General features: G+C 42.3%; 1 protein-coding gene across 1 annotated transcript in view; it reads right to left on the bottom strand.

Moving 5' to 3' along the window:
• Nucleotides 1–15355, bottom strand: part of LOC133761774 (chromatin remodeling regulator CECR2) — a 151660-nt gene that overhangs the window by 67105 nt on the left and 69200 nt on the right. Inside the window, exon 2 of the mRNA XM_062194571.1 lies at nucleotides 709–803. Coding sequence (XP_062050555.1) covers nucleotides 709–803 — 95 coding nt within the window. The remainder of the gene's footprint in view (nucleotides 1–708; nucleotides 804–15355) is intronic.

Genomic DNA, 15355 nt, shown 5'->3' with positions numbered 1-15355 from the left:
GGATTCACAGTCTGAACAACATGAACCATAACAACTCAAATCCCTACATGGTATCAGAGGGTTAAAAGACTAGGAAACCCATTGTGTCAAACCTTTTAATAAGTTTGCTTTGTAGTTCTGTTCTGTATAGAAATGTAGCAAAGAAAATGTACATCAAGTTAAGGACAAAACAAAGGGGGAGGTCATGTCACAAAGTTCCTTTGTCTACACTGATAAAATTTTTGCTCCAAATTTCTGCACATCTCAAAAACACCAGAAAGCTGCTTGCTTGGCAGTTATGGGATCATAATAAAGCCCTGAGGCCCCAAGGTAATGATGCTGCCACTACCAGTTATATGATTGGCAGGGGACATGCAAGCGGCACATACATAGTTAAATCCAGTTTTGATCTGTTAGTGCTTTATCAACACTACAAACCAAAAACCAGAAAAAGGTATATATAAAAGGAAAAAAGTTCAGCTGCTATATCCCAGAAAAAAAATGATATAAATGTCAGAATAAAATAAACTCAAGAATTATAATAGAATAAAACCTCAACTACAAAATAAGCAAATACAAGGCCACAGAATTCATTTATATGTGCTCCGTCTACACAGTTACATACCAGCTGTTGATTGGTTCTGGTCTGCTACAGGAGACAGGAAACATCACTGACTGGTTAATTAGTTCCCTGTACAAGAAATACTTAGGTAGATCAGGATTACTCACGTGATATCTCTTCGTTGATAGCAGCCCTGAAGCAGACAGGCAATCAGGTCACTGATAAACTCCACATCATCTCTGTGAAGAGCAGCTTCTAACTCCTTGGGGTGAGGGGAGGGAGACAAGAGATGGACAGATCAACATTTACATTCATCTTCCCTGTCCAACCACCACCACAAGTCTCAAGGAACTACATGATCGGTGTAGCAAAAGGGCACATCCACTATGCCCTTCTTCCCACAGTTACCACTAGAAGAGCAATTAGGGTTCCAACTTTTGGCTTTTCCTTGGAATTTACTTGTCCCATTGGTTCTTATCCAGTCCCAGTCCTTTTATTTGCACAGAAGAAACATGTGTATCTCTTTTTTATAAATCGATGCTAGTTGCATAATCAAAGAGCCTATAATTATGCTGTACCTTTTGATCTTAATAGCAACAGAAAATAAAAGAGCAATCATGTAATTATAAAGTGTTTCTCATTTACCTCACAATTTCAATAAATAAACTACCCACAACAGTTCTTAAAAAGAGGCACTTTACCTTGACTTAAATAGCACGGATAGTAAGCATTAAAGCAATTTTCATTTTGTAGACACCACACCCAGATGACTGATGACAGTAGAGTGTGAGAACTAAGATTAATTCTATAACATCTGAAGAAAATGAGTTAATGTCTATGTTAATGGTCTAATCCTAGAAGAGACAAATTTGCTTTTTTAGGGATTCAGACAAACAATGCATGAAGATCGAGTTTTTCTCAGCAAAGTACTCAAAGTCAGATTAGTTGAGAGGTGCTATTAGATAAAACAGCAGTGGGAAAAGTTAAGAGACCTTATTTCTCTTCTCAACTGCCCAACATAAACGCATTTTTTAAGACAATGAAATATGTTCAAGCCATTATCTCTTATGACAGTTTGCCTGCATTCCATCAAGTCACTGTACATCCTCTAGCTGCAAATCATTTCCCAATGCTCCGTTTATGATTTCCCTGGTGCATAACCAGATCTATAACCCAAAGAAAAGTCAAACTCTTGAGACTCTTATTTATAATTCTGAAAATGTGAGATGTGCACAAGACAATTTCTGATCTTAATACCAATTATATGGTACTATACAAGCTTAAGAGGTTAGCCTATTTCTAGCATAGAAATACTAAGTCTTATGTAAATGATTTTAAGATTTTTTTCCATTTTTTTGAAAAGCAGAAAGTGAGAGACACATCAGATGGAAAGAGCTCTTCCATCCTCAAGTTCACTCCCAAAATGGCTCTAACTGCTAGGAGTCAGCCAGGTTGAAGGCAGGAGGACAGAACTCAATCTGGTCTCACAGTTGGGTGACAGGGACCCAAGTAATAAGACCATCACTGCTGTCTTAGGTTGTGCATTAGTAGGAAGCTGGATCGGAAAAGTAGCAGCTGGGACTCAAACCAGGCACTCTAATATGCAATGTGGGTATCCCATTTATTATTTTAATCCTTAAAGCTTTCTAAGTTTGGAAACGCTCACTCTAAAAAAACTTCACAAGACGAAAACTGCAAATTGCTCTCACTGACAGACAAACCAGACAAAGGACCCTGAAGTGATACAACTGGAAAGGAAGGCGTCCTGTACTGCCTTGAAAACCCAGGTGGGGCCGGCGCCGCGGCTCACTAGGCTAATCCTCCACCTAGTGGCGCCGGCACACCAAGTTTTAGTCCCGGTTGGGGCTCCGGATTCTGTCCCGGTTGCCCTTCTTCCAGGCCAGCTCTCTGCTGTGGCCAGGGAGTGCAGTGGAGGATGGCCCAAGTGCTTGGGTCCTGCACCCCATGGGAGACCAGGAGAAGCACCTGGCTCCTGCCATCGGATCAGCGCGGTGCGCCGGCCACAGCGCGCCAGCCGCGGCGGCCATTGGAGGGTGAACCATCGGCAAAGGAAGACCTTTCTCTCTGTCTCTCTCTCTCACTGTCCACTCTGCCTGTCAAAAAAAAACCAAAAAAACAAAAACACCAGGTGGATGAAACTCCAATTCAAAGACAAGGAGCCAGCTTGAAAACAGTTTGCTTGCTTTAAATACAAACTTGGAAACTTAACACATGTAAATGGCAATGGTTCTTATTCTCACACTAGCTCATTAATTCCTGAGGGCAGAGTTTTTTCTACATTTTAGTTAGTGGTTATTAAGAACCTCTATAATGAGCGATAATAAGAATTTGATCTGTATTTAGTCAGAGTTCATTCACTCAACAAATATTTACTGGGTACCATCCTGTGTATGACAATGTAGCAACTTCTAAGTACTAAGGAGTTTAATTTAGTTAGGAGAGAAAATGTTACAGAAAATAATAAATGTAATTATTACTATTAGGTACACAATAAAAGCTACCAAATGGTGGGAGTAAAGAAGAAAAGCATCACCTATGGCTGTGAAAAGCCTGAGAGATTTGATGAAGGTGGCCCCTGAGTTGAGAAAATTGTGACTGTGTGACAATGGAGGGAGAGGCAGAGCATAACCAGGTGCAGGGAACAACATGAGCAAAGGCACAGGGAGGATATTGGTTTCAGTTAACTATTCTGAAGATTATGTCAAGAGGAGTAATGTGAGCTAAGATTGACAGATGATACCGAATACCAAGCTAATGAGTTTGGCCTTTCTTTGGAAGACAATGGCAATCCACTACAGTTTATGGAGAGGCAAAGTGAGACTAATCTAGACGCTGGCTGCATAAAGCAAATTCCAGGAAAAGAGGGTGGAAGGTGAGATGTCAGCACAAGCATGGGGCAGGAGGGAGAGTCTTGAGGACTTACTGAACAATGCAAAGCACAAGAAAGATGAAACAGAAATCTAAGATCTGACAAAAGTAAAAGAGAGGCAAAACAAAGGGAGACTTGAATGGGTCATATTTTAAACCTGGTCACTAAGCAAGATTCCAAAGTCAATTGGTTGTAACGGATGCAAAATTATTGAAGCAGGCCATCTTGTTTGACAGATAAGTCAGAATCACCAAATACTAGCGCTGGAAGATAAATTATAGACCACGTATTTCAACTCTTTCAATTTAGAGATGTTAGGTCCATGAAGGTTAACTAAGTTCCCCAAGGGCACTCAGCAAACCAGTGATAGAGCCAAGTGTGAAGCCCAAGTCAACCATTCCCGAGTTGTTCCCAGCAGCCAATGTTATCCATTCTAGACAGGCCTGATGGTTTCAACAACTGCAATAACCACTCTGACCACTTACCTTGTTTCTCCATGCCCTGACATGTACCATTTCCCTCTGCCAAACCACACTGTATTCCATTATGTAAAAAACCATCTACTAAGTCTTCCTGGCTGAGTCCCACACTGCTGTTCCCTCAGCAACTCCTTCATCGCTGTGGAATTACAGGCAAGTATCATTAAATATCTTCACCGGTGCACACCTGGCTGAATCTCCAGCATAGTGAATTGCTAGCACAATGTAATTTCTGATTGAAGGTGCTGTGGTTGAGACTAACTCATGATTTAAGGGAGCAGAAGTTACTGAATTAGGTGATAAACAGGCCACACCCAAGGAGGACACTTTGAGGAGTTAGCCACAGCATACACGTGGGTCACCTTTATTCTGTAGAAAATGACTAAGAACATTAGTTTTATGAAACAATCAAGCATACAGCAGATAATCAAATCTGCATGAGTTAAGCTAAAGTGCAGTTTCTCAGAAATCTAATTTCCTTTCTCATCAACCTGTGGTTTCTGCCCAGAGACCTTCTTTTCTGGCCTCCACTCCTGTCACTGTCACTTGTACCAGAGGTAGGTTTTGGCTAAACAGTGTCATGAATGCTATTTTTGCATTAATTAGTAATATTAGTGTTTTCACTTCTTCTGATAAGACTGCTTATGAAAAAGGAACATGCTGTTTTTTATAGCCCTTATCTATAGCATTAAGCATAATTTAGCAAACAGAAGATGGTTTAAAAAATACAATAAAAATAAATACATCACCTATCACTTGCCACACAATAGAGATATAAAAGTAAGAAAGTCCAAGGAAAGAAGGAAGGGAAACAGGATGGAGAAGCTAAAAATATAAGCCAAAAATTTCGCCGGCGCCGCGGCTCACTAGGCTAATCCTCCGCCTTGCGGCGCCGGCACACTGGGTTCTATTCCCGGTCGGGGCACCGATCCTGTCCCGGCTGCCCCTCTTCCAGGCCAGCTCTCTGCTGTGGCCAGGGAGTACAGTGGAGGATGGCCCAAGTTCTTGGGTCCTGCACCCCATGGGAGACCAGGATAAGCACATGGCTCCTGCCATCGGAACAGCGCGGTGTGCCGGCTGCAGCGCGCCTACCATGGCGGCCATTGGAGGGTGAACCAAAGGCAAAAAAGGAAGACGTTTCTCTCTGTCTCCCTCTACTGTCCACTCTGCCTGTCAAAAAAAAATATATAAGCCAAAAATGAGCAAAAAAAATTTTTAATTGTGTTCACTATATTGTCTACCTGGCAACCAGAATCATGCCAGATATAAACAGAACTCAAATTGTTTCTTGATTAAATGGTGGCTTTTTAAAAACAGTAACATAACAGGAAAAGCCACCACCTACCATGCCAGCATCCCATATGGATGTCAGTTTGTGTTCAGGCTGCTCTACTTCCCATCTAGCTCCCCGCTAATGGTCTGGGAAAAGTAGCAAAGTATGGCCCAAGTGCTTGGGCCCCTGACACCCAGTGGGGAGACCCAGTTGAAGCTTCTGGCTTTAGACTTCAGCTTGGGCCAGCACAGTTCATTGTGGCCATCTAGGGAGTAAACCAGAGGATGGAAGGTCTGTCTTTTTAATTCTTTCAATATAAATAAATAGATCTTTTTTAAAAAGGTGCGATAAATCCTATTAAATACATAAAGTAATATGGAAAAACTAGAGAAATTAAGGAAATATGGAGTCAAACTGCCAGGGAGCCAACACTTGTGTGATATCTTGAAGGGGGAGAATGGTTCTGGCTAGATGAACACTTAGAGTCTGTGAAAGTTCATGGCCAGTGTGGGAAGTATCAAGTGCTCTCTAGTGGTGATATGAGTATTATTAGAGGATGGAGAGAAAGACCAAGTTTATTTCTTACATATCTTCTCTGAATACCAAACTAACGAATATAGATTTTACTCTTGTTTGCAAATGGCTGAAAGAAGAAAGAAAGGATTAGATTTCTGTCTCTCATATAAAGTTCTGAGGTGTGCAGGATCATTGGGAAGGGAACTGAAGGTGGGGACCTCAGAATAACAGCATCACCTGCAAGCCTGCTGGAAGCAGCTCAGGCCTCACAACAGACTTATTGAAGCCAGAACCTGTGTCTTAACGAAAGCCTCATGGTTCGCAAACACACCGTCTAGATGGTAGCCTGCTACAGAGCAGCACTGTGCCAATAGAGAAGGGAATAATTTCAAAAACTATTGGAAGATGGTTAATGATGGTTTAATGAACAAAAGACATAAACATAATGATCAACAGAAGTGAAAGAACATAGCTTCCTACTGCCATGGACCTAAAATGCACTGATATCTGACACAACTTGCAAACCACTTAATTTCTAATATTATAAGCATTATATATTAGCATATATTAACATATTCATTAAGGACTCTGAATTACATGTTTATATTTTAACTCAAACCATCAACAAAGAAAGCCATTTTTGCTCATTCAAAAACACTAGCATTAGTGTATGAATATCATTAGATCATGCAGATAAAGCTTACTAGTTAAAATGCGCGGAATTTATAGAGGTCCTGCCTCTAAGTTTGAAACCCTATGAAATGTATAGAAGTAGTTTAATCTTGATGTAAAAGCAAGCCACTAGGGAATGACGTTGAGGTATTGCTGCTCTACTTCTGACCCAGCTCCCTGCTAATGGCCAGGGGAAAGCAGTGGAAGATGACCCAAATGTTTGGACTCCTGCACCCACATGGGAGACAGGGACAACACTCCTGGCTTCTGGCTTTGTCCTGGCCCAGCCCTGGCTGTTGCAGCCATTTGGAGAGCAAACTAGCGGATGGATGATCCCTCTGCGTCTCTCCCCCTCTCTAGACTTTCAAAACAAAACAACAGACAAAGAGAGACTAAACAATATATTCTGAATACAAGACTAGGGGTGGGTGTTCAGCCCAGCAGTTAAGATACCCACATGCTACATGAGAGTATCTGGTGACCCTTACCTTCCTGTGAATGTGCACTCCAGAAGGTAGCAGTGATGGCTTAAGTAATGGGATCCCTGACACCTACGTGGGAGATCCAGATTGAGTTCCCAGCTCCTGGCATTGGCTTCGCCTGGTTCCAGGTAATGCAGGCATCTGGGGAATGAACCAGTGGATGGGAGCACACTCTCTCAAATTAATAAATAAAGTATAAGATTAGTTGTCACTGGTAGGAGAAATGAGTCATTTGTTCTTTATAGTTGAATGTCACTTCTATCAATAAATCTATTTAGAAACCAGTAAGAATGTAGTCAGGGCCAGCAGTGTAGTACAGCTTGAGAGGCCAGCATCTCATAACAGAATACTCACACTGAAGTCTTGGCTGCTGTGCTTCTAATCTTGCTCCCTGGTAATGCACCTGGGAAGGCAGGGGGAAGTGGCCCAAGTACCTGGGTCCCTGCCACCCACGTGGGAAACCAGGATGCAGTTCTTAGATCCTGGCTTCAGCCTGGTGCAGCCCTGGCTGTTGCTGGCATTTGGGGAGTGAACCAGCAATGGAAGACCTCTCTCTGTCTCTCCCCAACTCTGCCTTTCAAATACATAGAATAAATATTTTAAAAATATTTTAAAATATATATATACATATATATATATATATATGTAAAAATTATCAGTGAAGTTCCCTCTCATGTCTTCGCAGAATTTTAAAGTTAAGAACCAGGAATGTGGCCGGCGCCGCGGCTCACTAGGCTAATCCTCCGCCTAGCGGTGCCGGCAAACCGAGTTCTAGTCCCGGTCGGGGCGCCGATTCTGTCCCGGTTGCCCCTCTTCCAGGCCAGCTCTCTGCTGTGGCCAGGGAGTGCAGTGGAGGATGGCCCAAGTCTTTGGGCCCTGCACCCCATGGGAGACCAGGATAGGTACCTGGCTCCTGCCATCGGAACAGCGTGGTGTGCTGGCCGCAGTGCGCCAGCCATTGGAGGGCGAACCAATGGCAAAGGAAGACCTTTCTCTCTGTCTCTCTCTCTCATTGTCCACTCTGCCTGTCAAAAAAAAAAACAAAAACAAAAAAAAACAAACAAAAAAAAACCAGGAATGTAGGGTGAGCTACCCAGAGAGTAGAGCTTTTCCTCTTTTCCTTAGCATTGGCAAGGACAACGCAAGACTCAGTTTTCACCACGATGGTAAATAAGAATTAAGAATGCTGAAGGGGCTGGGGCTGGGGCTGGGGTCGGGGCCGGCGCCGTGGCTCACTTGGATAGTCCTCCGCCTGAGGCGCCGGCATCCCATATGGACATCGGGTTTAGTCCAGGTTGCTCCTCTTCCAGTCCAGCTCTCTGCTGTGGCCCGGGAAAGCAGTGGAGGATGGCCCAAGTGCTTGGGCCCTGCACCCGCATAGGAGACAGGGAGGAAGCACCTGGCTGCTGCCTTCGGATCGGCGCGGTGCGCCAGCCGCCAGCCGCAGCGGCCATTGGAGGGTGAACCAATGGTAAAGGAAGACCTTTCTGTCTGTCTCTCTCTCTCTCTCACTGTCCACTCTGCCTGTCGGGGGGAAAAAAATACTTCTTCCTTACAATGGCAGTTTGTGGGAAAAGAACAAAGACTAAAGAGATATGGTGTTCTTTTCAAAATTCAGGAGTTTCTGAACAATAGAAATTCAAAGTATATTAATATATGGCCTACCACATTCATGCACCAATAAAACTATCTCCAAAAATTATTTGGAAATCTAGGTTATTTAAAAGGTTTTATAGCTTACGGTTTCAACCCAGAACATTAAAGTGTTAGATAAGACAGTAAGAAACCCTTCTAATGATCTCTACCTCAACCTCTTTTTTTCTTCTCACTTTCTCTCCTCCCCTTTGTATTTCCTTTTCACTGTGAGCACTGAGCTGTGAGCACAGAAATCTGAACTTTGCCAAGATGCTCTGGGACAGAAGAAGAAGGGGGAAAAAAAAAAAAACAGCAGAAAAGGCAGCAAATCAGCATGGAGAAAGGAGACCAGGTTACTCCTGCTTCTCTGCAGCTTCAGAGAGTAGCTGAAGGGAGTAACAGGATTTGACCCTTATGCAGCTGGCATCACAGCTCATTAGCGCAAAGTCTGTTCAACATTGGCCCACCTTCCCACCCTCAAGAACAAATCTTTAAGTCACACAGCGGCTGCTGGGAAAAGAACTCAGAACTGAGGGAGGGAACAAGCCTAACCTCTGACAGGCAATGGGGAAGAGTAGAAATAGAGGCTGCAGTATACACTTTAGGAAAGTGTTTGCAATTCTTCACTATAAGAAGTCCTGCATGCTAATAAAGGTAATTTCCAGGTGGAAGACAAATAACACAGAATATTACTAAACTTCTTTAATGTAACCACAACAGACACTTAGCAGACTTTTTCTTAAATAAAACCATAAGTATTTTTTTTCTTGTCTGATATGTTACTAATATCTATAGAAATTTTTGTTAAAATTTTGCTGTTGAGAGAAAAACTTCCCTTTTCTTCGACTTCTGAGTAAGGATCAAGATCACACATTTGCACTACACTTGGACACAATAATTCCTTTTTGTTTATTTAAGGAGGGAAAAATGCCTAAATAAAAAGTCGTGTTTGTTGTATTTGATTTTAGAGGATTACAAATCTTCCTAATTTGCACAAGGACCAAATTACAATGTAGTATCTCAAAGATCCGGCTTCTGTATAGGACCCAGAACGGGAGTTTACACAAAGGAGATGCAAAGCAGGCCCTCTTGAAGGACCATCCCAGCTGCTATCCAAGACAGAATGCCTGGAGTGTGGGCTTAGAATACAGGAAGAAAAAAAGCACACTGGCCTCCAGAAGGCACCCCTGACTTTGGCAGCTGATGCTTTCTAACTTGGTATAAATTAATTTAATCCCAAAGGCATGCCCCATGCCAATTTAGGCTGTAAAGTATAAATCAACTCAAGTGGGTATAATGGTGAGGGATCTGAAACCAGCTATATAACACTTTCAGATGGCCAAGAGATTTATCCCAGGAGGCTGCTGCTCTGCCGCAACCATACCACTTCTCTCTACCTCCCATGAAACAGATGTGTCTCTGGCTGTGATGTGGGGGTCACGAGGAAAGGAAACCAAAATAGCTCTTCCCTTCAAATATGAAGGCAATTCTAAAGCATTAGGTTGACTGGAAACGACTAATTTCACCAATAAATGTATGAATCCAAAACAATGTCCATGACTTTCTGAAAATGTGTAAGTTACCAAAATTGGCTCCAAAGGGGGTAAGGGGACACTCAGTTCATGGGTCTTCTCCAGAAAAAAATGTCCATGTTATACAAATAATTCTTAGACACCATAAAAAGCTGGAAACCTTCCCAATATGTTCTCTGAGGCATGTATAATGGACAAGTGTGGCCCTTGGCAGACCATACAAAGGCTCAGAGCCCAGTTTAACTACTCTAGATCTCATCATGGGGACCAGGGTTTCCAACCAGGGCACAGTGTGTGGTCTTAACATAGGAAATAACAAGGTATTAACAGGCACAGCTTCCTAAAGAGTCAGTTTTATTCTGCTTTTGCTTTTACTATTGTTTGAGAAGATATTTTTATGTAAATATTTACAGGAATTTTCAAGACAAAAGCAAGAGACTTCATCAGGAAATTTATTTTAGGAGCTACTTCAGAGTACTGCACTGGGCCATGGAGTTACATAATCATCACTGGGAGCTCACTGCTGGAACAGCTGTAAATTGTTTTAGTACTGGAAAGCCACCCAAGACTTCATAGGAGAGACACGAAATAATCAAACCCAGAAGGTTAAGCTGGATAGAATCTGCAGGACACATCAGCAGAGACACTACAGGACAAAAACTCCCCTGATCCAGTTCTTGGAAGAAGTGATGGGGCCAATGCTACAGGGATGATTATGGAAAAGAGAATTTCAGAAGCAAACATGATAGGGTTTTGTAATGGATTGCAGGTGCAGAAAAAGACAAAAACCCAAGGAATTTTTAGATAAATTTTAATGTCTAAAAAACATTTTAAAGCCCCAAAATGATCTTTAATGGATAGTCAGAAATAAGGAAAATAAAAGGCTAGATTGGGGGCAGGGGACAGAAACAAAGATGATCCTTGACAAGGTCCTGTAAACTTGAAGAGGGCATTCCCTTGCAACGTTCTAAGTCCAGCTGTTCATGTCTATCTGCATTACTGGTCTCCTGTACGAAAATGATGAAAATGCAAGAAACAGAGAATTTTATATATGTTTCAGTGTGAGTGTGTGTGAGAGTGTGGTAGGTTCCTATGACTGAATCAGCTCAATCAATACACCCCAATACAGACATGTGACAGCAGACATCACACAAGTAAAAGACAGCAAGCCCTGGCACCTGAACACATAGTATGTGCTCGACTCTCTGTTAAGTGCTGAAGATGCAAAGAAGAAAATGCCTAAAATCCAGTCAAGAAAGGGCATCTGGAAAGGTAGGACACTCTAGCAGCAAACAGGATATAACTAAGAAAACAGATTTTTAATGAAAAAAGAAATGTTAAAAGAGGATAAACTGTGTGCTATCTATCAAGACAAAGAGATCCTAAGATAAAGAATTTGTCAGTGTCTATCCAAACCTATTCTGAGGGAGAGGCACTGTTTTGTTGTGGGGCAGGAATATTTCATCAGCCCTGGGAGAAATTATTTCTTTAAAACAATTTACTCTTTTGACTCCTTGGCTAGTAAATGGGTCTCCGAATTATGAAAGTGGCCTGTGCTGAATGGCAAGTGACACTGTCAGGGCCACAAGAGGCAATCTTTCTAGTATTATTTTCATCCACTAATTATTTATGTTTTTGAAAGGCAGAGAGAGAGAGAGAGAGAGAGAGAAACAGGGGTGGGAGATAGGAAAGAAAGAGATCTCCTATCTATTGCTTCACTCCTCAACTGCCCACAATAGCCAGGGCTCGGCCAGGTCGAAGCCAGGAGCCCACTTCTTCAGCCACATGACTTGCTGCCTCTGAGGAGTGAGCAATAGCAGAAAGCCGGAACTGGGAAGCTGGGTCTTGAACCCAATCACTCTGATACAGGAAGCAGGCATCCCAAAGGGAACTTAACTACTAAGGCAAAAACCTATTCCATACCTTCCCAATTTTAAATGCACACAAAATGTCATTCTGATACCTGAGGGTTATGGACATCCTCAGGTTTTTAAACAGAGGCCAACCAGACTTAAATAAATCAATACATAGACAAAGATCTCAATCGGGTCAGATTTTTACACACTGTACTTAGAGTGCCCTTATCATTGTATCATGGGACAATAAGTTAAACTTAAATTAAGCAGAATAAATGAAAATCAAGTGGTGGTCTACTTTGTCAAAAATCACAGCAATCCACACTTGCTTTATTAAACTGGACACAGAGGGGAACTGCTTTCATTGAAAACATTGAAGAACACTGGGCTTTCAGCCTTCAGAGGACACCACTTAGTTCCTCATGCCTTTCTTCAAATCACAAAATGGCAATTAAATCATCATTCCCTAAATGACTCCATCAGCCAGAGATGGGCCAGGCTGATGCTAGGCACTCTTTCAGGGTCTCAGTGTGGCAGGGATTCAAGCATTTAAGTCATCTGCTACTTTCCGGGAACATTAGCAGGGAGCTGGATTGGAAGTAGAGCAGTTAAGACTCAGAACAGGCACTCTGATAATGGAATGTGGGTGTCCCAAGCAACAACTTAAACCAGTGAGCCACAACCCTGCCAGTCATTGGTCTTTCTACAGTTGATCCTACTTATCATCATACACAATGTGTTTAGGGAAATTACTTTCGTCAGGGAAATATCCCCCTCTGAACAGCAGCTTGAAAGATTATTATATTGTTCAACTATGCCTCTTTCCCCTTTATCCAAATAAAAACTGTTCCTTTAACCTGGATAAGAGAAGAAAGAAAACAGGAAGAGCACAGTCAATGGCTGATCTGCAGTAACAAAAAGAAAAGAGAAGCAAAAAGGAAATAGTGGCTGCTAACTTCTGAGGCTTCAGGACTACTTCTGCAGCCTTGCAAAAGCACACACTGTCATAGAAAAGAGAAATATTGTATGCGAACTAAAAAACACAGGTTTTAAGTAATAATAGTTTGCCATTTTGGAGACATACAAAAGGTCTTCAAAAAGTTCACAGCTGGGGCACAGCCTGTCTTGAGTGCTGGCTGTTCGGCTTGCAACCCCACCCCACTGCTAAGGAGCCTGGGAAGACTGTAAATGCACCCTTGCCACCCACATTGGAGACCAGGTTGGAACTCCTAACTCCTGGCTCCAGCCTAGTCCAGGCCTGGATGTTGTGGTCAGGTGGGGAGGACAAAAGCCCCCCCCCCCCACGTGTGTATGTGTGTGTGTCACTCTGCCTTTTACATTATAAATCTTTTTTGAAAGTTAATGGGAAATACATATTATGAAAAACATACATGGACCTTAATACTTTTCTTGCTCCAAAAAGCTTATCTTTTCAAATTCCATTTTTTTTTCCCCAAGAACTTTGAGGTACTCTCAAACAGCAAGTTTTCATTCATCAAATCCTTCAAAGTGGGTAATGAAAAATCATCATTTCACCAAAAAGGTAGTTGTGAGCTGAGGCAAAGATTGTCACACAGCTGGGACTCGTGCCCCTGGAGTCTCAACTACTTCATGCTTCCTGGTTCCTGGCTTTAGTAGCCTCAGGCCTTGCAGACATCTGAGGAGTAAACCATCATATGGGAGATCTCTTTGTCACACTACCTTTCAAATAAATAATGTTTTTAAAGTAATGAGTTATTTTGGATATAAATATTTACTTAACTCAATTGTTTTATTTTTGGGTAACAGAAATCTGGGTATTTACAGAAATTAGAGAAAACACAATAGCATAAAAAAAAATTGGCCAGCGCCGTGGCTCAAAAGGCTAATCCTCCACCTTGCGGCACCGGCACACCGGGTGCTACGTTCGGTTGGGGCGCCAGATTCTGTCCCGGTTGCCCCTCTTCCAGGCCAGCTCTCTGCTGTGGCTAGGGAGTGCAGTGGAGGATGGCCCAAGTCTTTGGGCCCTGCACCCCATGGGAGACCAGGAGAAGCACCTGGCTCCTGCCTTCGGATCAGCGCGGTGCTCTGGCTGCAGCGCGGCGGCCGCGGCAGCCATTGGAAGGTGAACCAATGGCAAAGGAAGACCTTTCTGTCTCTCTCTCTCGCTCACTATCCACTCTGCCTGTCCAAAAAAAAAAAAAAAATCAATGTCAGTTTTTCATTCACTCATTCAACTGAATCCCTTTCCAGAAAGATATTTTTACAATATTCAGTAAATGCCCTGAAGGTGTGATATCGACTATAAAGATTGTAATGATCATGAAGCATGTATCCACAGAGCACTTGAAAAGTTAATGTGTTAAGTGAATAAGAACTTGTAACATGGAATAAAATATTCATGAAAACATTATCAGAAGCAGATACAAAAAGATAGGGGCTGAAGTTGTGGCAAAGTGGGTAAAGCCGCCAATTAGCACTATTTGGGTGCAGGTTCATGTCCCCAGCTCCTTGCTAATGGTCTGGGAAAAGCAGCAGAGGATGGCTCAAGCGTTTGGGCCCCTGCCACCCCCATGGGAGACCTGGAAGAAGCTACTAGCTTCAGCATGGCCCAGCTCTAGCTGTTGCAGTCATCTGGGGAGTGAAAAGATGGAAGCTCTCTTTCTGTGTCCCCCTCCCCCTCCCCCACATACCCCTCTGTAACTCTTTCATATAAATAAATACATCTTTTAAAAAAAACTTAACAGTAAAATTGAAGTACACTAGAAAACTGCAGTTGAGTTCTTCAAAAGTAGTTTTAGTAATGATAAAACTGTTTTGAAAAATAAAAGGGGGGAAGAAAAAGCAATTATTCCTAAATTAAAATTAAATGTTTATGTAGAATCCCTAAAATAAATTCTCCAAAAGAAATGACTATTTAATCTATCCTTAGAAGTTTATATATACTGTGGGTTAATACCCCCAAAATTTTACTGAATTGTCTCGCGGGAAAGATAGGATAATGTCTAGATCTGAATATATATCTAGTAACTTTATACAAATAGGTGAGTATGTTAATACCACCGAGAAAATAACCATGTTCTGCTGTGGTTTGGAAACAAGAGGCCTGGTGCCCTGGGTAGGAAGAGTGGGAGGAGGTGGAGCCTACTGGGCAGTCAGAGGGCATGAGATATTTTTGTGCATGACAGAGTTGTTACAAAATCTTAATTTTGTTCTCCCCTCATCCCCACCCCATCTGGAGATGTGACCTCCAGCTCCAGTATATGCACTCACCATTGCCATCTACTACACCTCAGCAGAGGCTAAATTAAACATGTGCCCCCTCACCCACACACCTGATCTTAAACCCCAAAACTGAGTAACTAAAGCCTTCCACTTATCAAGTTAGCTCTCAGGTGTTTGCTAGCCTTTTATTTATTTATTTATTTGAAAGGCACAGTTACAAAGAGAGAAAGAGAGAGAATCTTCCATCCACTGCTTCACTCCTTAAATAGCCACAA

Source organism: Lepus europaeus, chromosome 6 (genome assembly GCF_033115175.1).
Source record: "Lepus europaeus isolate LE1 chromosome 6, mLepTim1.pri, whole genome shotgun sequence".
Classification (NCBI taxonomy): Eukaryota; Metazoa; Chordata; class Mammalia; order Lagomorpha; family Leporidae; genus Lepus; species Lepus europaeus.
This window is presented reverse-complemented; position numbering and strand designations above follow the sequence as displayed.